Here is a 23447-nt window from a genome sequence, read left to right as displayed (position 1 = left end):
GAGTCTAATGCTATAGTATGGGCGCAAGTTTATGGCGACCTCATCAGACAAGAGCGTACTCTTCCACTATTCCTGATGTCATGGGCTATGAGTAGTTGCCATCTCACACAGGCTCCCCTGTGGTGTGGTTTAAGAGGTGCTTTTTACTCGTGCCTCCTTGATGTCCTCCGTCGTCCAGGTGATTTCGCACTCTGTTCTGACACGTACAATGTGGTGGCCCTCGAAGATCTTAGCAGAACGAAGTAGCAGTGGTCGTACGGTCTGCTGAAAGCAACAGCAGATCCTCCCTGCAAGTTGTTTTACGCGTCCTGTCAGTTGTCGGTTAGCTACTGTTTCTCTCTCGGAACTTTTTCCAGACTTTGGAGACACCACTCTGACTCGCTACAACACCGAGCAGCGACATCCATCATGCTGCGATATCACAATTCGAATGCGGTCATTAGCAGTAATGGGAACTCTTGACATGTTTACATCAGACCTACACGTGCTTACAAACGATGTTGTTAAACTGACACATCATATGCTTTTTATCGGACCAATCTCGAACCAGATCTGGGTTTAGCATGCAAAACTTAGAGCACTTCAAAAACAAATACCGAAAGAATTGGAGTAAACTCAATCAAAACAAAATGGTAAATCTCCCTCTACATGGAAGGGGTTAGTTACGTGTTTATTTCACTTAATAGTTCTTACGAGGACTATTTATTAATCTGTATGTACTTGGGTTTTCTATTACCTTTCTGAATAACAGCTGTAAAACCTTTATTTTTGATTACTGAAGGCTATTTATTTATTATCGGTTTCTTGATAAGAAACTCGTTACGAAATGTGTTCCTTTGAATGTACGTTAAATAGAATAATTGTTTTATTGATGTCGCTCGTGGACTGCAATAGTGGCACAACTAAAAAAAAACACGAAATTAAGAGTTATTGTAGACTCTTAACATGGTCCGTAAATTTGTTTCACTATCATAAGCTGCAGACTCCCAAGATAGTAAGTCTATAAACATAAAAATAATTGCAGCAATAGCGAAAATCTCGTGGTCTAGGTCATATCTTCGGCAGGGGATTGAAGAATAATTTTTTTAAGTAACATGTTTATTAACTGAACTATCGAGCCATTTAGTGCCTCTTGCTCCTTATTCTGTACATTAATCTTATGATTTCTGAATTTCACTACTGCGGGAAACTTCGTACTCGTTTATCTCAGAACTTGATTTTTGAGTTGTATGATCAGTAAAATTTCATTTATTGAAATCTTTATACAGAAGTTCTCCTCTCACCACGAATCGTTCAACAAGAACATGCAAATTTTCTATTACTTTTACTCATTCGTTTATTACATTGGGGGGGGGGGGGATAATTTCTACAATATGGTGGTGTAAATATGTTCTTACCCTCACGGTTATACCTGTTCGGTAATGAAGTTGCGGTGGAATAAAGTTTCCATTGCCTCGACATTTTTCGAGGAAGAATCTATTTCATTGTTCTGTGAACTATTATTTGTTGACAGTCTTAATTAATTTCCTAGTAAAGGTATGCGTGATCACTAAAACGTTGCAAGAGAGCAAAAGAGGCATAGAAATATGTCGAATTCCTAGTTGAAACTTGGAACAGTTCTGATATGAGAGCAAATGCAATACCTTCGCATTACTCCAGAGGAAGTTCCGATGATTCATCAAGGATGTCCTTCAAGATTATGCTCAAAGATTGTGATAACACTGGTGCAGAATATAATGTAGAAACACCATACTAATTCGTAAAGAAGTCCTGAGTATCCCTAGTCTTGCGAGAGGAGAAATTTGAACTTTGCGTTTTTTAAATTTCTCTGGAAAACTGTTATCGTAACAATGTGTTAGTGTTAATATGTATAAATAACAATTTACCTTATATTTTAAATTATTACTGTAGCAAAATGTAGGTAGCATTATGCGAAAAGTGTGAAATTTTCTTTGAGATGTTTGATATTCGAAAGTAATAAATGCCATATGCATTTCGCATAGCGTACACATTTGACGAAGATAGGTTCATAATTTTCTCATCGGTTAATTCATCTTCGAAGTAGACCGTTTGAAAGTAGTCAGGGCAATCTGTGGCACGTAAAATAACTACTGCGGGACGAAATGTAGGCACCTCGGCGTTTCCGAAAACAGTAAAAAGTAGTTGGTGGGACGTAAATCCAGTATAATAAAATGATTAAAACACGTGGTTTCGTGAAGATAAAACACGAAGTAGAAATCGGGAGATGTTAATACTACTTTTTTTCAGCCCTCATAGTTTCTGACTAAAGTATTACATACTCCGTTATTTTTATATTACTTTTTATTACCGCATGTTGTCTGCGATTTCTATTTAGAGTCATTAACATAGTTGCATATCTGGTACGGAGGAAGCAGAATTATCAACAAATTCAAGGACCTTTTTGTTGTATGGTTCTTTAGTTAAATGGTCGGCATATTGGTCTTCGGTCCAGAGGGTCTAGAGTTCAATTCCAGGCCAGTCAAAGGATTTTATCCGAATATAACTCGGAGTACAATCATTACTGAAATATGCAATTGTGAATATATCTCTCCACTTAGGATTGCTCTCAGGAAGGGCTTCCAGCTAGAAAACTGTAAGTAATCAAAATGTAGTGCAGACCCCAAAGCAATTGGCGAAAAGGTTAGGAAAGAAAATAACTTCTCATCGCATCGTATATGCTACGGTATTAAGTTTGACGAAAAGATAAATCTCCAGATTTCTCAAATCGAACACCTCGACACACACAGCTCCTCATAGGTCTTGATCTACCACAAGACTGCTGTCTGTCACGTGGATAATGTGGCGACATCGTCGGTTTCATTACTTTGATCCACTGCTTCTCTGTTGGTCTCAAGTGAACCCCGCTCTCGACAAGTTCAGTGCCTCAAAAGCTCGCAGTTCGAATCTCTGAACTATGTGCCTGAATTCATACCAATAATAACTTCATCAAATTAGTAGAGCTACTCATGGTTGACTCATGCTGTTTAATAGAGATCAACTGTTTTTTGCCAGTTAATCAGTTCTTTCTTCACGGAACTTCTCTGCTGTGTTAAAACAAGTCGAGGCTGATATGTGACGCTGGTGGTATTTGTGAGCTGGTTAGGTTTCCTGAAAGCCAAGACATGAGATTGAATTACATTGTGTTACACTGTCCCAGGCTGAATATTTCCCGAATAGGCATGTTGCCAGCAGTTAAATGTGCCTGGCGCTGCCTGGCCGCCTCCTTATTGCCCTTTTAGAGATGAGTACTGTCATCCGATCAATGCAAGACAGCACGGTTTATGGAGGGGTCGGCCCTTACTACTTCGTGTATGCAGAGTGGGCATTGGAACGGTGATCCAGTAGGTTCATTGCCTATTGTCTCACTGCGAACTATGGCTGCTGTGATCTGTAAATATGTAATATCCAGTGGGTTTAACGGAGGTCAAACTCCTTGCTGTAACATATTAAGAGTGTACTTAGGTGTTCTTTCTTTTTATCAAGATCGCCGTGCAGTTCATAAATTAGTTGCCTGTTGAAACTATTGAGATTAATTGGCCAATGTAGTAGAACATTACAGATTTAAATGCCACAGTTATTTTTTGGGAGATAAAACGAAGTAAACATTTATTCTTTATTATTATTTTTCTCTAGATCACAGTAAACATATACCAAATTGATCCGTTGAATGAGAAAAATAACAGCGTTCAACTTCAGCCACACACACAAACTTCTACTAACTTTAAAACAAACAGACATAGTTGATATACAAAGAAAGAAAAGAACATCACAGATTATAGGCAAAGACAAAAAGAAAAGAACACCACATAAAAACCTACTGTCCGGCCGAGTCATCACCCCTGGTGAGAAGGCCGCCTTCCCGATGATGACCCGACCGGCCCTGCCCGTGGAGACCTCCTGAAGGCCCCAAGATCTAACCAGATGACAATGTCTTTCCTCTCACCATTCCAATTCTAAACGTACCCCTTGGACATGCCATGAAGTCCGTCGGATACTCCGGATATGTGACTTCCTCTGATAGGGTCGCCCAGTAGTCATCCTCAGTGTTTTCATGTCATGTCCCGCCTAAGTATATTTGTCTTGGGCCCTTCCCCACCCCGACTTCTTACGGGTGAGTCCTCCTCACCCTTGTCCCTCTTTCCTTGCCATCTACACCATCATTTCTCTATACTTCTCCTGCACCGCCTGAAGTAAACATTTTGCTTTTAGTATTTCGTGAAGAAATTATATGTTGTAACAGTTTCTTAGTATACACTCGTACATATGCAGGTGTTAGAAAAAAAAAATACTGATTTAAAGAGTACGAACGTACCACGTCGGTGGGAAATAATATTCGATTTACTAAGACATTGTATATTCTTCGTTAATTACGGCCGACAGAGATCTTGGTGACGTGCTTGTTTATTTCATTATTGTGATAATAGAGCGAAGGCGGGCACAAAAAATGAGCAGTGCTCCAGCTCAGGCGAGTAAAGGAGCAGTGTGCAGTACAGCCTTGCATAGGCGTGTTCTTACAGCTAATAAAGGGGCTCCTGTCATAACAGATTTTAACATTTTAAGTGTTATTGTGCCTAATGTCTCGTTCTGTTCAGTGCATTAGATTATGGCGAGGAAACAAAATAAATACTCCTTTGTCTACGACCTATAGTCCTGGAAATACTGTAGGTCAACATGAAAGCTTGTTAAAGAATACAGCATTGGTTGAAGAAGGAATAGTTCGCAAATAAATCTTTTTTTAAAAAATTGAAGCTTTCTTGCAAACATCACTAAAGTCAACCTTGACACTTTTTGTTTTTGTGTTAAAGATTCTTGTTGGAATGACAAGCTTGCGCGTTTTCAAATGTAAGTTGGGCGTGACTTAGATGTTTCTTGCACGGTTTCAAACTGGAGCATATACAAGTCATTCTAACAAAAAAAAAAAATTAACGCAAAAACAGAACTGTTTAAAAAAGTGACTGAAGTGGTATTTGCAAGAAAGCTCTTCAATTATTGAAGTTACAATTTACAGAAGGTTTTTACTAATTGTACGAACAATTTGAGAAATAATTCCTGCTAAACTTGAGATATAAGTATGATTCCGACTTGAGGCCAGTTCATCTTATTTCCATTACATGTCTTGAAATGAGAATAGACCCTCAGAGAGGTTTTAGCCCCCGTCCGCGAGTTCATTAGTCTTGATTCCGAACTCTCACAATGAACGACGAACTAAGATTGTATTGCGTAAACATAATAATACTCGGTCAAGTGCAATGTATAATTCGGCTCGATGAGCCCAGTATGGTAATCTTAAATCATTATTTTACGAACTAGTTTAGTTCACTATGCCTTTACACCGGCCAGCATATCGCCATCTAGTCTTTACAGCACAAACTATTAGAAGTCGGTTGCTCTCTGCTCTTCTACAGCGCTCATGCCGGTAGCTTATGGAGCGGGGCTCTCCCCTTGTCCACCTATGTTTTTGAGTATAATGAAAGTTCATTATGATGCGATGGAATTCAGTATTTTATTAAACGGCTGTAGGATATCGGTAAACAATCTGAAGAAATACTAAAGGAATTACTAAATACAGCGATTTTCTTAAACGAATACGTTGTTCTGAACATCATCAGAATCCAGGACTCTGTACACCAATGTGTTTTTTTTTTAATGTAAGAGACTCGTATAAAATTAAAAGAATTGGAGGAGCATCCGTATTTGCTCTCAAGTTGAAGGCACGTATTCATCCATCCTGGTAAAGGACATCTTGATGAGCTGCGATAATCTGTTTCTTCCGGAGTAAAACAACAAAATTCAAGACAGAAAAAAGTCCTCAAAACTTTCATCACTCTTAGTTTTAAATTTTTTGCAACACCTCTTTAAAAACAGTACGGCAATGTAAATCATTGTTTTCCTAACTAAAACTTAATTCACGATGCCTTTAAACCGGCCACTTCAGATACAAAATTGAGAAAACTAGAAATTTGCACTTTCATGTAAAATGAAATGTCTGTACTGTATTTGGAGTCAGATTAAAATGGCCGGTATTTATAATTTGGCATTATATACTTGGACAAACTAAAAACAACAAACGTCCAAGCCTTAATAATTTCGTTTACAGAATGTCTATTCTTGTGCAACATAAATGGAATTTTGGAAGTATTGTCTGGATAGACATTATTTGGAAGTGACACGTAGTGGGGTGCAGATGGGAGTAGAAGTCTTACGAAATGAAAATGAAAAGCTGGAACAGATTATAAATAAAAGTGAATCAAATTTCAGTGAAGTTTGCGTTGTGTGAAATTCGTCTCAATGAGGCAGATTTGGAGCGTGAAGTTCTTGGTGAACATCTGCCATGTGCCATCTGTTACGGAAGATCTACTGTACCGGTACGATAGAAACGCGGAGATAAAGATGTCTTCACACGATTGGATGAGGAGCAAGTTTGCAACAAACTAATACATTATTATTATTATTATTATTATTATTATTATTATTATTATTATTATTATTATTATTATTATTATTCACTGTATAGCAAGTCATTTTAATTCCTGAAGGCAATTGAACCTTCTGAATTAAGGTTGCACTAATTGGCCTACTGCATGTCACTTCGCTCTTTTTTTCAGTATTTTACTTCTACCATCTGATTCAATCGTAATAAAAAAATATTCACACAAATAATTAAGCTCACTTTACAGGATACTGTGGTTAAAATCGTGAAAGAAAAAATGTGACAGTTTCCAGTATTACAGATGAACGAATTAAACAAAATGTACACATCAGCTATTAAAGTAGATGATTTCAAATTGGGTACACGCGCAGAAGAATGCACACATTACAACCCAACAGCGCATTCTTGGTCCACTGTTTCATATTTCCCTTCAGATTTTGTTTCCAAAAATGTCACCATCAGGGAAAAATTCTAAGTAATTATTTTTTATCAAATACTGTGAATAGAACTATTATTAATAATCAGATCACTGCACAGCCACCCGTAACACAGTCTAAGTTCAGTGATCAGTAGTTATAATATAATGTAGGCCTGCCTAATTCTATGAAAAATAAAGTTCTTGGAAATCGTCATTTCCAGGAAAATTAGATGGTTAACATAATAAAATCAAGTTTAGTGTGAATTCATGACATACAGCGAAGTGTGATAATATTCACCAGTCTTAAGTTAGTGCCACCTTAACTTCTAGAAAATTCTTCTACACTTAGGCACCGCTTTAGGACAATTCCGAGCTACGCTAAGACGAGAAACAGACGCTGCATCATTCTTGGTGTAGTGGCTGTATGAAGTGGAATCCTATTGAATGGTGAGTTTGTATTGCAGATACAATGGGACACACCGAAATGATTAACGAACAAATTTCCATAAAGATGTACGTTTTGGCTCCGTCTGTGCTGTCATCCCCTTTTATTGAAATTGCATGGAGCTAGCTAGCGATTGGGAGTAAAAGTTTTGCATTACAGGTTTGAATTCGTAGAGTACTTCAAATGCAATTAGAGTAATTGCTTTGTTGTATGCTTCTCCTGTGCTTGTTGTGTAGAAAGCTATGTTTAGAAATGCTCGTTCTACTGTACATTATTCCATCGAAAATGATTGCTTGACTGTGTGACGTAATTATGAACATGTGTGTTATAGAATGCAATAACTGTTTTGCTATGCTGTACATTTATTCGCTGTTTATAGATAATAAAGTAGTTTCAGTATATTTCATTATTTTAAAAGGTAGAAGAGTCACTGTAATACGTGTTCTAAAAAAATTGTTAGAATATTTTTGTGTTTTTTAAAATTCGTATCATTCCATTGGTTTTTGTTTTTTAAAAAAGAGGGATAAACCTTGAAAGCTAGTTTTGCAGCGTTCTGAAAGGTGACCTTGACGCGGGAAATCGCCAGAAATTCACATTGTAGTTTAGTTTACTATTTGAATAGAGAAAGCTTTTCGAAATACAAAAATGTGCTCCCGTCAGCGTTCAACTATCATAACATTTTCGAAAGAGACACTCTAAAATGTGCCGATTGACTGTCAGTAGGGCGCAGGCAAATGCTTACCAATACAAGATGTGGTAAAGTCTTAAATACGAACGACAATGAAGTTCTGAATACGGGACATATTTATAGACACTAAAATATAAACTACAGTACTTTCCTCAAGAACCATAAGATCTAGAGCAATCCAACTCGGTACCCTTCTTAAATTGCCTAAGAGCTACAAGAAGTACAATTTGCAAAGGGTATTTTCAACTAAAATTTAGCGTAGTATGGCACTAACCACTTCCAAATTTCGGAAGTGAAAAAATATTGCCCTTTTTAGAGCCCATTTTGGTGGGGTGAAATACTATCTGGATATCGCTTTAAGTCTTTATTTTAGGTACTAATATTGTTAACTGTCACAAAACGAATTATGACTCGTGAAGTTTTAGCTTCCCTGAGAATTGTATCTACATTTGAATTTCTAGATTTAAATTGCTCCAATTTGCATCCATGTTCATGAATTAAAGGAAATAGTAGATATATTGAATGCATTTTGCCCTAATTAATATTAAAAGCTGAACAAAATTTGGTAGTCTTTGAACTGTAGATTCTTAGATATGAACCTACGAAGTAGGTCTTAGAGCAAGCACGCCTTTAAGTTCGTGGACCTCAATGTTTTTTGTAACCCAATGAGTGATTTAAAATCTGGTAACAAACTCGTAGGCTTTCCAATCACTCAAGTTCAGAGTATACAGATTGTGAAGCTACTTCTAGACTCAATGTTGTCAATAAGAAAAAGAAGTCCATTGATCCATTTAAATTTAAACATACGGGTTTCTTTTATAAAACTGAGAATTTCAAATTTTACTATAAAGAAAATGAGTAATGAAAGAATCTTGTTAGCCGTTGACGATATCATAATTATGACATATGGTTGTCAGTTACTTGTTTCTGCATTCCTTTCTTCTCACATTAACTTTTTTGCTCTCTCTCTGCTTGATATAGATGTTGATTCCCATACGGAATCTGAAATATTTGTCCCGAATGAGTAAATTTATAACCAATATACATGGTCCGTTATTGGACATAATAAATTTTCAAGCTAACTCATTCCTGGTTGCCAGCGTTTCGCCCTCGTGTTCTAGGTTGAGTTCATCAGTTGCTACCTAGCACACCTACCAAGACGTTGGCTAGTGCATACCGTAGAGGTCACTGCGTAGGCTACTTGGAGCCACCGGCAGTGCCAATGCACTATCAGAATCAACATCTATGTCATCTGAGATAGCCAAGCAGGCATCAATTTTTGATAAAGAGACACTCATAGTGCATTGGCACTGCCGGTGGCTCCAAGTAGCCTACGCAGTGGCCTCCACGGTATGCACTAGCCAGCGTCTTGGTAGGTGTGCTAGGTACCAACTGACGAGCCCAATCTAGCACACGAGGGCGAAACTCTGGCAACCAGGAATGAGTTACCTGGAAAATTTGTCTCCGTTTGATCAAAACAAAATATACCTAATGACAAACATATGGTTATTTCTTTCAGTCGTTGTTAGACATGAATTATAACTTTGTTGTTATGTATCTTTTACTTTGCTTTTCTTGTACATATTTGTGTGTATGTGTGCTTCGTAGATGCTTTTGGGAGATACGTTAAGTGCATCTTGAGTCTTTTCCCCATGTGTCACGTCGAGAATTATGCTTGCACATTCCTACTGCTCTGTTTCAGGGTATGACATGTCTCCATTCATCAGGCGATACGCCAAATACCTTAACGAGAAGGCCCTGTCCTACAGAACAGTAGCTTTCGACTTCTGCAAGGTGAAACGAGGGTAAGTGTTTGTAAAAATCAGTAATGTCTTTATTCAATGTAGGACTGTTTTTGTTCTAGATGTGCTCACAAGAAATGATTGGCGAAAATTGGGCCGCGAAAAGTAAAAGACAAATTAATATTGATGTTTTCACGGCCTGTAATTGTAGACATGACAAGCTTTTGCCACTTCAAGAAAACCAGGAAAATTCTTTTCGTTTGGCAGAGAACTTTGCTGCGTGTCTTCAAAAGAAAATCTCTCCTGATCACGAGGAAGACTTCTTCAATGAGGGTTTGGATTTAAGAATGTTGTGCCGTTGGTGGTATAGTAATTGATAGATTACTCTCTTATCCGTGCTGGATGATAAGCTGTCACTCGCTGACTAGTATGATTGTCTTCCTCGGGTATTACTTTGAGTCTGAGTTCTTGGGTGAATGTGGAAGCCAATCCTCGAGCCACAAATTCTTCCACAGTGGTGTCAAAACATTGCCAGCGTTGAGATCCAGTTATTGAGGGTTGTTCATCCTAAGGAACGTCCGCTCTTTCCGACCAATTCACTTCTCAGTTTCAAATCTCCGGCGTTGTTGTTCGATGTTCTTAGGACCTTCATGGATAAGACGACGCCATACAAGGCGGTTAGCTGCTTTTGTTTTCCCAGTTAGTGTTGTTGATGTGGCGATTCTTCATGTCTGACTTTAGTACGTCCTTGAACCTTTCTTGTTGTCACCCCTGGTGTAGATGGCCTCCCTTCAGTTGAGTTTTGGGAGTCTAAAATCAGGCATACGAACATGACCTGTCCGAAGTCGATGTTTCATGGATATAGCCTCAATGCTGATGGTACAGGGTTCTTCTAAGATACTGGTGTTAGTTCGGTTATCCTTAACGCTGTGGTCGCAAGGAGAAGTTTCGCTGTATAATCTCTTCGGACTCCGGCCTATCCACAGTTTACGAATGTTTCGAGAATGTATAAAATTAAATATTTCTTTATCGGCCAGTTTTTGTGCTCTTTTGAGTGCACATTTTACCGTGTAGGAATACGTGCTCTTGTAATAAAATTCTATTAAATTTTGCGATTTTATTAAAATTGTTTGTCGAACGTTTTGACTGTGAGAAAGATACTTCAAAAGTTCGACGATTTCTAGAGGGAACAAGTGATAGGACGACATTCGCGAGGATAATTTGAGACGTATGGTGCAATCGCAAGACCCCAGATAAACTGACGTTTTGAGATTGTCATGTTAACAGGGGAAAAAGCTCCACCTTGTTTTCTTAACGACATAAGCCCAGAAACACACATTATCTCTACAAATACAGCCCCTGAAAGCATCTATGTTAAACTGCCGTTTATTTGATTTTATTATACCAAACCCGTTCTTCTATATATTTAACCTTCCGTGGCTGAAAATTATTTTCCGTAACCCAACGGTAGCTTTCCTCGCTCTGTCTTTCTGTATCTTTTTCTCCTTGCAATGGCCAAAACATTTGCTTCTCTTATAGAACTAAGTATCTCTTATTGCTCTTAAAGCTGAATTACCAATCGTGCACCTGTAAACGCAAGATTTACTAAGATAATTCTACTCGATGAGGCTCAATTCCGTGTAGATTCTGGTCGTCAAATGTAGGGCCCGGACTTTTGTGATATTAAATATGTAAATATTTAATAGTCAAGTATGTATAGTATTAATGCATTAAACATACAAAAATGTTCGTGTATTCCTTTTATTATGGCTTTAGGTACGCAATCTAGTGATTATAAATTGTGTACCACCACCCTTCCTGCCGGCCAACATTGTGATGGTGAAACGTTTTCGACTTGTGGGACTCGCACCGGCTAACCACGGTGTCGGACTATATATAGACTTGACGCCTTAATGATCATGGCCACCTGACGGGCTGCCCTATAAATCGCGGAGTATTTTACAAATTCATTGCTGTAGCTAAATTCCTGTTGCTCTCATCCTGAATATGAAGAAAATAACGTTAATGAATAAATGTAATATTGTTTACACAGTCAAAACTGTTTATTACGACGTCTCTTTTTAACAATGTAACGGCCCCGTCTGAATCCTATATGAACACTGTATTTTAAAAACTCGCTTAGTAAGTACGACATATCGTATAAAACGACGAATTTTTATCACATTTTCTCGGCTATAACATCGAATGTTAATTTTTGTTTGTTAAGCACTTGGGGCAACCATGTAACGCTTGTTGTTATACATTTCAAATCAGCCTGTTAAATAGTCACAGCAAGCATCGCTATGAATGTGTCTCACAATAAAAGGAAAGGAAGAAAAATCACAACATGGCGATTAGAAAACGGCGAAACAAATGTCAGCATTGCGAAGGAATTCTGTCACACTGAAGGATTTCTACCATTTGGAAGGAGTCTCTTTTTTGAGGAAAATTTGTTTAAAAAGCACGAACATGTTGAAGAATCTTTACTTAGATGGTTGAAGCAGCAAAAATAATAATAAATCAATCGAAACTGATATCCAGTTACGACAGTCTGCCAGGTGGCACATTCCCTATTTGTTGTGTACCTCGTCTTTTATTAAATATATCTCGAATCACCTCAGCAGCTAAATTTTATTTCGAGTTATCGAAATTTCGATATATAAAGAACATAGTTTTTGAGCATGTATAGCACATGATGGAATCATATGTATCTACGGGTTTATAGGCTTAAGAATACATTATTTTTAACAGTATTTAAAAGTATAGAAACTAACTCTGTTTTACGGCATCATTTTAATTATAACCCTTTTAGGAGGCGGGATACAGTACATACAGTAGTGAAACAGGAAACATATCTCCGTTAACACCTTTAGAAAAAAAACTGTTAGTCTTTTCTGTTTGTTACTGTTAACTTTTTCTCCCTTCACGTTGAAACTTCTCATCAATACCACGCAGCTGAGATTCGCAAATGGAGCTTGTCATCCGCGACTTCGGGGGTTGCTTTCGTACGTGATCGGTAATTAATTCACACACGAGAAACAGCGAGGCTTCGCCCATTTGCCGATCACTAGAAGTTTGTTTTTCGGTTCCCGCCGTATTAGTTTCCAGCATCACTGTAACTCTTTCTTTACTTGTTAACTCTTCCTTACAAACCACAAATGCCGTGTAGCACAGTTAATGTTGCACAAAATTAGAGTTAGAGTACTTTCTGCTTCAAGGAAGGAAATGTTGTTAGCTTGGAAAAATCGAGAAATTTGTGTAACCGAATTTAAACTAATAGAGAAATAAATACACGCGAAGAATAGGGCAAAGGGCCGGGAAATTGAAGTTACTTCGAGATACTGAAAATAGGAGTAATGGAGGTTCGAGATATCGAGGTTCGACTGTAATATGCCGATCAGTGTACCTATTCTTTAAGCGAAAGCCAATGGAATTCCTTGCAATCCCGCTCCACTAGTACTGTACAGTACTTACTTCAGTGACGTTTTTGGCGTTTTAACTTGATTCTGTTAATTGACCATGCAAGTGTGCAGTGTATGACTTGCAGGTGTGACATTTTTAGCAACAAAACAGCAAAAATATTTGTGAGACTATCGACTATAACGGCGGTCGCTTTGAAGTCGTTAAAACCGGTGTCGACTGTATGTATAAAAATGTTGCATAATACGTGAAATATGTAATACGTAAAACGAACCCCAAGTAGAACCATATCAGAACGACCAAACCAAACACCATGGCACTACAGCCCTTGAAGGGCCTTGGCCTACCAAGCGACCGCTGCTCATCCCGAAGACCTGCAGAGTACGAGGGGTCGTGTGGTCAGCACGACGAATTCTCTCGGTCGATATTCTTGGCTTTCTAGACTGGAGCCGCTATCTCACCGTCAATTCTAATCACGTAGGCTGAGTGGACCTCGAACCAGCCCTCAGGTCCAGGAAAAATCCCTGACCTGGCCGGGAATCGAACCCGGGGCCTCCGGGTAAGAGGCAGACACGCTACCCCTACACCACGGGGGCGGCTATCAGAACGACAGTTGATCGATATTGTTCATTTTCACTTGTCAAGTAAAGGAATGGAATCTGTTATGACTAGGACTCGGAAGTTCAGGCGTTTATTTTTGCTAAAATAGGCAGGTAAATAAGCACTTAACATTTAGGAAATATGCAGTAAAATAGGCATTTATAATGACAAAAATGTGCAGTCAAATAATAAAGATGGTTTAATGTAAGTTACCTAACATACATCTGCATCACATATTAATACTTAATCTTACATCCCCCTGTGTGGTGGGGGTGATAGAATAACATCAACGGTATCCCCTGCCTGTCGTAACTGAAAGGGGGACCAGGGGCTCTCAACTTGGGAGTGTGGGTTTCAACCACGGTTCCCCTAGCTGAGTCCGTTGTTACTTCCACAGTACTTGTCAGGTTCCTCGCTCTTGTCTTTCATAGCCAACTTCGTTGGTCAACTCTCCCGACGGTATCAGGTTTTCGAGGATTAGAGAGTTTTTCACTTTCACGCCCTTCGTAGCCCTTCCCTCTCTTTTGTCGATATCTTCATTTTTCGAAATGTCATACCTCTTCAATTTTCCTTCCGATTATTGGTAAGAGAAGATGTTTACCAAGTTGCTTTTCCTCTTTAAACAATAACAACCACCGCGACTTAATGTTACGTAGCAGGGACGGGACCTGGCAACCCTCTCGACCACTTGGCCTATAGAGTGAGTTTTCAGTAGAGGTTTGTTTAATATTAAAATATCTATCATCACCTGCAGTTTCCAGCTGTTGGCTGGGTCTACTTATCGTATATCTATGAAGTTAATATGAAGTAGTCTGTGTTAGTAACATGTACATTGGAATCATATTTTCTTTTCTTCCGATTGATTATTATATAGCAGCAGAAAATATCTACAACAACTTTAAAAAGGCATTAAACTGTCAAATAGGCTACGGAAGCTAAAATAAAACAAGCAAAATAACTGGTCCTACCGTTTCCATATACACGGAAATATATTTCTTATTTGCCACTTCGATATACACATGCATTTCCCTAACTTCCGGGCTCTAGTAATTCCGTAAGAATCCGGGGGCACTGTGAGCTATAACATGCTCTCCCAAGACGTCCTTTCTGCGTTCGTTCAGAGCAGGTCTAAGCTGAGCAAAAGAGCAATCTGGTGTAGTAGCACGAACAATAACATCAACCGAGGAGGGGGAGTGTCCTTGCCTGACAGGCAGATGACAGATGTGTTACTTCACATAACGTTGCGGAAAGGCATTGTCACGAACTGTTAGGAACGGGAAAGGATACAGAGCTATGAATAGAACTATTCCACATAAGGAGTATATTTAGTTAGTCATCGCATCAACGTTAAATCATTTCGTTCATTCTACGGGGCGTATCCGTGATTATATCAACTTTCAGGGGTGATGTAAATAAGCCATACGATAAGTGTGTTCCAATCCAGCTTTCTTCTAATACTGTTCTTGTTTTCAACCACCGTAGTATCTTCTATCTGGTTTTCCATCATCCGCTTCGGCATTCCTCCCTCTTAACAGTCCAAAGTCAAAACCATCTAAGTTTATCCCTCTCCATTCTGTCGAAAAACTTTTCCACTTAGATTTCGTAGTTTTGTATTCCCGACATGACATTCTGCACTAATAGTGTCGGGAGTGTCCGAAGAAATGTTCGGCTCGTCAGGTGTAGTTCTTTCGATTTGATGCCCGGAGGCGACCTGCGCGTCGTGATAAGGATGAAATGATGAAGACGGCACTTACACCCATTCCCCGTGCCAGCGAAGTTAACCAATGACGGTTAAAATTTACAACCCTGCCGGGAATTGAACCCGAGACCTCTGTGACCAAAGGCCAGCACGCTATTTAGCCGTGGAGTCTGACATTATTATTATTATTATTATTATTATTATTATTATTCATAATGAATATGGATCGTAGTTGACGTATCTGTTCATCTTGTGTTCCAGGAAGGAAGACGGCACCCTGCGCACGATGAACGCAGAGAAACTGCTCAAGACTCTGCCAGTATTACAGAGCCAGCTGGATGCTCTCCTCGAGTTCGACTGCACTGCCAATGACCTGACCAATGGCGTAATCAACATGGCATTCATGTTACTCTTCAGAGACCTCATCAGGCTATTCGCCTGCTACAATGATGGCATAATTAACCTTTTAGGTAGGTAGACGCTTGTACGGGAGACGTACGTTTGCTTACTCCTCGGCCGGAAGGCTTGATTGAGTACCCAGTCAGCCGGCATATCCCAGTCACCTTCGAAGAAGCGTACTAGGGAAATTAGGAATGCGGTGCTTTCCCGTTGCTTTCCGCATGGTCCCGAGTTACTGAAGACTCGTTAGTCTACAAAAAATATAGAGACTGACCGATCGCACAAACCATATTTTCACACTATTCATCTCGGGCACCGGCGTAGCTGGACCTTACTTTTAAGGGGATGGGGGGCAGTGGCTTATACCGAGGGCTACCAAGGCTATTGGTGAAGCCCAAACCTCAAATGAGAATGACGGAAGTCTGAAGTACCTGTTCCGTTTAAAAAAACTTGAACGCAGTGAGAAAAAATATCGCACGTATTTCTGAGAGCAAGGCATCGGAAACTGATATTGCAGTCCAAACGCTACGTCCTTCTCCCCTCGCCTCACCTCGTGCGGCTTGCTGCTGTATGTCCAATAGGTGCTGGGACCGGGGTGATAGGTGTGTTAGACTTCGCTCAGTCATATCGCCACTGCTAACAAAACAATCGTGTTACTCATCATATTATTCCTCACCTCATACTTATTATATAGGTAACAGATTGCTGGTATTTCACTCCCATTTACTTCTCCATCCTTGTAGGAAGACACTGCAGGGCTGCTGTTATAGGAGTAATATACTGTAGTTTTCATTTTTTTTTTATAGGTAGATCTGCTAAAATGAAATGCAATTTTTCAAGTTTAGTGTTCTCTTTGGTGATAATGGGTCGGATACCACCACTGATGACTCAAGGAAGCTAATAAACCAGTGAACGACGGTGGGTACGACCGCTGGTAATGCTGTAAAATTCAAAATGTTAATGTAGTTAATAATAATGCCGGGCTGAGTGGCTCAGGCGGTTGAGGCGCTGGCCTTCTGAACCCAACTTGACAGGTTCGATCCTGGCTCAGTCCGGTGGTATTTGAAGATGCTCAAATACGTCGGCCTCGTGTCAATAGATTTACTTGCACGTAAAAGAATTCCTGCGGGACAAAATTCCGGCGCCTCGGCGTCTCCGAAAACTACTTTTACAGTAGTTAGTGGGACATAAAGCAAATAATAATAATAATAATAATAATAATAATAATAATAATAATAATAATAATGGTGCAGGGCATGTGTATAGGCTTGGTGGTGACCTAATGAGGATGAAATGAATGGCAAAGACATCATAAAAACTCAGTCACCAAGCCAGGGGAATTAAGAGTATGAAGGGATTGATTCTGAGAATTGAACCGGGGCCATCGGTCCAAAAGCAAGCATTCTACCCATTTCGCCACAAAGCCAGACTTTAATTTGCTAAACCTTAGGCTGTAATCTCCTCTGATGAGGTGTTGAGTATTGACAGTAGCAGAGGCCAGGGCAGTAGCTTGTCAAACCACCTTGACAACACAGCAGGCTACTCCATTGGCTATTTGTTGCATTTCAAAACGCTTTAGATTTGACATTCACTAAACTAGCTAATGAAAAGGGATAACCTAAGTGTAGTGGTAGCCCACGTCTTAATCCTAGCATTCACCACTGATGGGAAGTGGGGAAGTGCTGAAGCCTACAAGAAGGTTGACTAAAAAACTAACATGGAAGGTTTTAAATTGAAAAGTTACTCTCTCCAGAGCAAACGTATAACTTGATTTAGTTGCAAAACTAGTCCTAAATATTCAACTGTTATGATCTAGCTTCATCACACACTTTTTATTTTATAGTATTTGCAATTTTATCACGCATTGCTCTTCATACTCTGCATTAATGCTATCACAAATGACATCCAGATGAGACATCGGTGGACGTTACTATACGCTGACAATGTAATCGTAGCTAACGAGATACGTAAGGGCCTCAAACAGAAAGTACAAGAGTGGAAGATGAGTCTCAAACAATTTGGGACGGAATTAAATCTCAAGAATATGGAGTACCTGGAATGTGCTAACCAAACTGATGGCATGATCACTATCTGTGGGGTTCTTCATGATTGCATCTAGTTTCCTTCCTCTGCAGAGAGTTCTTTGTCTTCCAGCCAGGCACTTCTCGTATTTCAAGTGCACTTGGACTGTTCTCATGTGTCCAAACCACTTGATTCTGTCCGGTAGAGAAGTCTTAATCTTGGCTTCCTGCCTTGCCTCCTAATTTCTTGTCCATCCTGGTCTTCTGGATAGCGCACCTCAGGAACTTAACCTAGACGAGTCTCTTTGTGAGGGTGCAAGTTTCAAAGATCTGTATGAAGTAGCTGTTAATGTGTCATGTCCTCACACAACGTTGGCTATCAGTAGCATTATCAGTTGTTGTTTGTTCCTAGCTGTTCTGTGTAGAGTAAGCTTAGTCGCCCCAAACCACTGGCTCAGGTTGCCAAACCATGATGTACTACTTCATCCCAGACCGCATTTTCCATTCATTTTTCTCTCGTGTAATACTTGTAGAAAGTGGTATAAATTTACTGTTCTGCATCATACTGTGTGACCAAAGTATTCTATCTTCCTATTCTTAATGGCTGTGAGAATTTCTGGTTCTCCGTTCATACAGTGCAAAAAAACTTCTATATTGGTCATTTCAGCTATCCAAAGTATCTTCAGCATCCGTCAGTGCGTTCACATTTCAAACGCTTGCAATCTTTTTCACGTGGTCTCGAATGCTGAAAATGTAGCACAGGAGGAGTAGTGTAATGTAAAGGTCACGGCTTGTCAAAAGTTTTCTAAATTTTTGAAAAGAAGTTCTAGTCTGCTCAGTTCTGCATCAGATTTCAAGAACAAGGTCCCAGTCATCAATAATGAGATCCCAGGTGCTTAAGTGTTGCCACACTCACAATCAGGCCTTTCCTGCTTTGAGACTACCCCGAATATAATCTTCCCTGCTTACAGCGATGCACTTGATCATCTTTACATTCACCCTCGAGCCCATGGCGTTGCTGGCTTCATTGACAATCCTAAGTAGTTCCTGGAGATTCGTTGCAAGCGCGACTGTGTCATCGGCATACCTGATGTTATTGATGACTCCATTAACCACAACTCCTTCAGTCTTCCCATAAAGAGCATTTCAAAAAATCCTTTCTCGATAGATGTTGAAAATAATTCGTGAAAGAATACAGCCATGGGAAGTTCTTTCATAATTAACACTTCTTCTGAGACACGACCATCAACTCGAACATCAAGTAGCTGTTGGACACTGCCAATTTTGCTTTCTTTGGTATTTTAGTCATAGAGAAAAATAATTTGTTGGCAGAAGAGGGAACTCGTACTCCCTGTAATTATCTCTCTTGTGGCTATGCTATTGCTGAGGACAGTACTGTAAACTCTCTGCTCTCCAGCTGGTGGTCTGCTGGTTTCATGCTTGCTTATAGTCACTGGATTAGTTTTACTGAAATATTATCAATTTGTTATTCTAATAGTAGAATTTATTCAGAGAGAATAATTGAACTGGTTATCACATTTGTGGTGCCTTCAGAATACTTAAATGGGATAATAGAGCATACTAATGCTTCAAGCTTAATTTTGTGAATTGATAGTTCGTAGGAAAAAGACAGTAACTTACCTCTGTGAACACTAACGGGACTTTAACTGCTGTTAAATATAATTTTTTTCTTTGTCCATAAGCATTTTCAACTGTAAAAATTTTCACTGTGTATTATTGAACATAAATTTATTGAATTGTTTTTTTTTCTTCTCCTATTTACAGAAAAATACTTCGATATGAACAAGAAGCAGTGTCGAGATGCTTTAGATCTGTACAAGAAATTTCTCATTCGAATGGACAGGGTAGCCGAATTCCTTAAAGTAGCAGAGGTATGCACAACATAATTTCAATAAATTATGAAATTAAGTTAAGATTAAGTTCACTCGAGGAAACCTATAAAGAAAAATTTTCCCGCAGAGAAAACCAGTATTGTTGAATACACGCTTCTCAGTCTAAAAATCCAGTGTTTACCTGATCATGGCAATGGTTTTGTCAGCTTGAATTATGCAACTTCCAGAAAGATCACTCTGGATTTTTAAATGAAGAATCCTGTATTCTTTTTTTAATACACCTTTTCCATTTTCTATTCTTTGTTGTGTAGTTATGGTGGCAGTTGTTTGTAGTGTCTGTAAAGTAGCGCCTGACTTGTAAGGTGATAGCATTATGTATGTGGCGTGAACAACTGAACCTTCCTGAGCAATAGAATCAAATTACAAAGTAAATGCAAACAGAAACAATATTGTATCATCTTCAAAAGAAAGTCACCCTGTACATTCAGAACTCATTACCACTGGTTATCAAAGTGTCAGGGAGACACGATGCAAGGTTGCTTGATCAACGAACATTCAGTTCGAATAGGTTTGGCTCCACAACATACACATGACCAGTGTTCTTGTATAACTGAATAGCCCAATGGAAGAGCCACATATTTTTCTGCAGTGCCTGCTGATATTTCCTGAAAGGCCTGCTTGTGGGAGGAAAATGGTCTTTTTGTCGATGTATTTTCTTTCTTCTATCTGCCGCATTGAGTCGTCAATTGGCTTACAGTATCTCCACACCATTATTGATGGATTTCACAGGCTAGATTTTTCCCAGGTGTTGACATATGCTGCACTTTAATAGGCTAGCTTTTGCGACATTTTTATAAGGTTCCTATGTTTAAAGTTCCCTTTTCTAAGCTCTGAAAAGATCACTTGTTTTGGAGGTCAGGAGCTTGGCGTTCAGATCACATGATCTAACCAGTGCAGCTATGCCTAATTATCACGGCTTCAGTGCTTTTTGTATTAGCCTCTTCCAAATTTTGCTGCACCTGTATTGCCATTTTATTCCAAGGATCCTTCGTCGACAGCACTGATGATGATATTAAAGTTTCTTGAGGTTTTTTTTTCAATATGTTGAACATTCACATCCATTTAGCAACATTGGAATAATTACAGAATCTAAATGGATGCTTCATTTGTATCGATCATGTGATTGTCAAAAACTCTGTTCCTTAGACGACCAAAAGGGTTCATGATCACAATAAATACAGTGCTGTATCTCTGCTATCAGTATCAGTTGTGTATGAGAGGATTCTACCCAGATAAGAAAACTGTTCCACGACTTGGCAAGATTTTCTCCACCGGTGGTGACACTCTGCTCCTGAGCATTCTCCCTGTACCGACAGTTACGAAGTTGGCATATTGCAGTTCAGTTGATGATGATGCCATGTTCTTATTTTTAACCTTTTTAGGTTGAAAAGCCTACCATCAAATCTTTGTTATGAGAATTCCCAGAGGAAGCTCTTCCTTTACAAAATCAAATGACAAAATTCCACACTTCAGACACACTGCCTTCCTGCTCATCAAAACCCAAACAAAAGATATTAAAATTATGTCATCAATTATAACATCACTCATAATTTTCCAGTCCCAGCTGTGGTTGATCATAATGTTATTGGACATTATAAATTTTCCAGCTAACTCATTCCTGGTTGCCAGCGTTTTGTCCCAGTGTGCTAAGTTGGGCTCATCATTTGATAAATAGCACACCTACCAAGACGCATGGCTAGTGCATACCGTGGAGGCTACTGCGTAGACTACTTGAAGCCACCAGTAGTGCCAATGCAGTATGAGGGACTTTATCTCATTTTCAGAAATCGATGCCTATGCAGTAGCCTCCACGGTATGCATTAGCCATGCGTCTTGGTAGGTGTGCTATTTACCAACTGATGAGCCCAACTTAGCACACTGGGGTGAAATGCTGGCAACCGGGAATGAGTTAGCTGGAAAATTTATAATGTCCAATAACGGACCAACTATATTGGTATTATAAATTTACTCATTCAGAATAAATATTTCAGGTTCCGAATCGTCTTATGTTGTTGATAAAGCGCTCGCTACTTTTTCCCGTCTTAAGTATAGTTTCTCTTTCTCTAAGTCCTCCGACTTGACATCTGCTGATCTCTGATATCATTGAGATTCCTTGCCCTCCCAGCTGGCCTCTCCCCTTTCAGTTCTGTCAGAGTAATTTCTTGCTTTTCTCGTTCTGTCCATCTTCATAACATACCCAAACCATTGTAGCCAGAATCTTCCTAAAAGCTTGATAGCAGGTATTTTGATGTTTGCTTAATTTCGAATCTTGTCCTTCCTGATTTTTTTGGTTCATTGTTCTGATGAATTTAATTTCTTTTGACCGGATTTTACTATTCGCCTTATGTAGGGTACATGTTTTGAGTCCAAAGGTGAGCATTGGAGTGAGATGGGTATAAAACATGGTCAATTTTGTTTTCTGGGGTATTTTATCATTCCAGAGTAGATTTCTCACTTGACACACCACTGGCCGTTATATTCTGCGGACTGCCTTTTCATGCTATTTACAGAGGAATTGCAAGAAATGAAACTGATCTTCTGGTTCCATGTTGATACTATTATTTACTTGTTTATTGTGTTACCATATGATATAAACGTAATCATGATCAGTATTGACAATAAACATTCACATTAACATTTCTCTCCACTTGATGAGTTGTTTTTTCCTGGGTATGTGTGCATAATTTGACATTGTGAAGGGACCTATTCACTCAGTACTAACCTTATTGACAAACAGCTCATCAGTTACAATTTTGACTAGTCATTTTGGTTTTGCAAGATCCCTTCTATGAAATAATTAAATTGTATCTACTCATTGTGTGTATACTTGTTTAAGCACAGCTGTGATGCATTTGACACATGTCTCACCAATACATGTTACTTAGCAAGGTACATTTTACCAGCTAAGCACACAAGATGGTTAATTTAATTTTCAACACCAGTGTAACAACTCGGGTCCAATTTTAATATTTTAATTCTACATGTACAGGGGTTACTTACTATGACTGTTCATTTTATATTTTTTTGCTATTTGCTTTACGTCGCACTGACACAGATAGGTCTTATGGCAACGATGGGATAGCGAAGGCCTAGGAAGTGGAAGGAAGCGGCCGTGGCCTTAATTAATGTACAGCCCCGGCATTTGCCTGGTGTGAAAATGGGAAACCACGAAAAACCATCTTCAGGGCTGCCGACAGTGGGGCTCAAACCCACTATCTCCCAATTACTGGACACTGCCGCACTTAAGTGACTGCAGCTATCAAGCTCGGTGCATTTTATATTAATAAGTGACAATGTCACATGACAAAATTAGACTAACAGACTTCAAACTCACTAATTATAGCATTAACACAGGTTTGTTTGTTTTTTTTGCCTCTCTTGTAATTAATTTGTGATATGTACATAATATTTTTGAAGTGTTCATTTGATTGTATTTGCACTATATATAGTCAGTTTTATTCCATGGCTGAAGATGACTCACAATGGGATCTAAACCAGTCCCATTGTATAAATGATTTGACAAATGAAATGGTATTCAATTCATGGATCTTTATTTTAATTTCTTAATAATGTGTTTGTGTTATCGTTTGAAGGTATTCGAAGTTAGAAACAGATTGTAAGAGTTCCCTCCAGAAAAATGTTTGTATCTGT

General features: G+C 39.0%; 1 protein-coding gene across 5 annotated transcripts in view; it reads left to right on the top strand.

The window, feature by feature from the left end:
- The window catches only part of lap (like-AP180), a 408339-nt gene that overhangs the window by 310409 nt on the left and 74483 nt on the right, over positions 1-23447 (top strand). For all 5 annotated transcript variants that reach the window (XM_067157205.2, XM_067157204.2, XM_067157203.2 and 2 more), the window contains exons 4-6: positions 9705-9807; positions 15725-15933; positions 19669-19775. In XM_067157205.2, the coding sequence (XP_067013306.2) occupies positions 9705-9807; positions 15725-15933; positions 19669-19775 (419 nt within the window). The remainder of the gene's footprint in view (positions 1-9704; positions 9808-15724; positions 15934-19668; positions 19776-23447) is intronic.

The sequence above is a fragment of the Anabrus simplex genome, chromosome 13, assembly GCF_040414725.1.
Source record: "Anabrus simplex isolate iqAnaSimp1 chromosome 13, ASM4041472v1, whole genome shotgun sequence".
NCBI lineage: Eukaryota > Metazoa > Arthropoda > Insecta > Orthoptera > Tettigoniidae > Anabrus > Anabrus simplex.
Note: the sequence above shows the minus strand (reverse complement) of the source record. Positions and strands in the feature narration are given on the sequence as shown.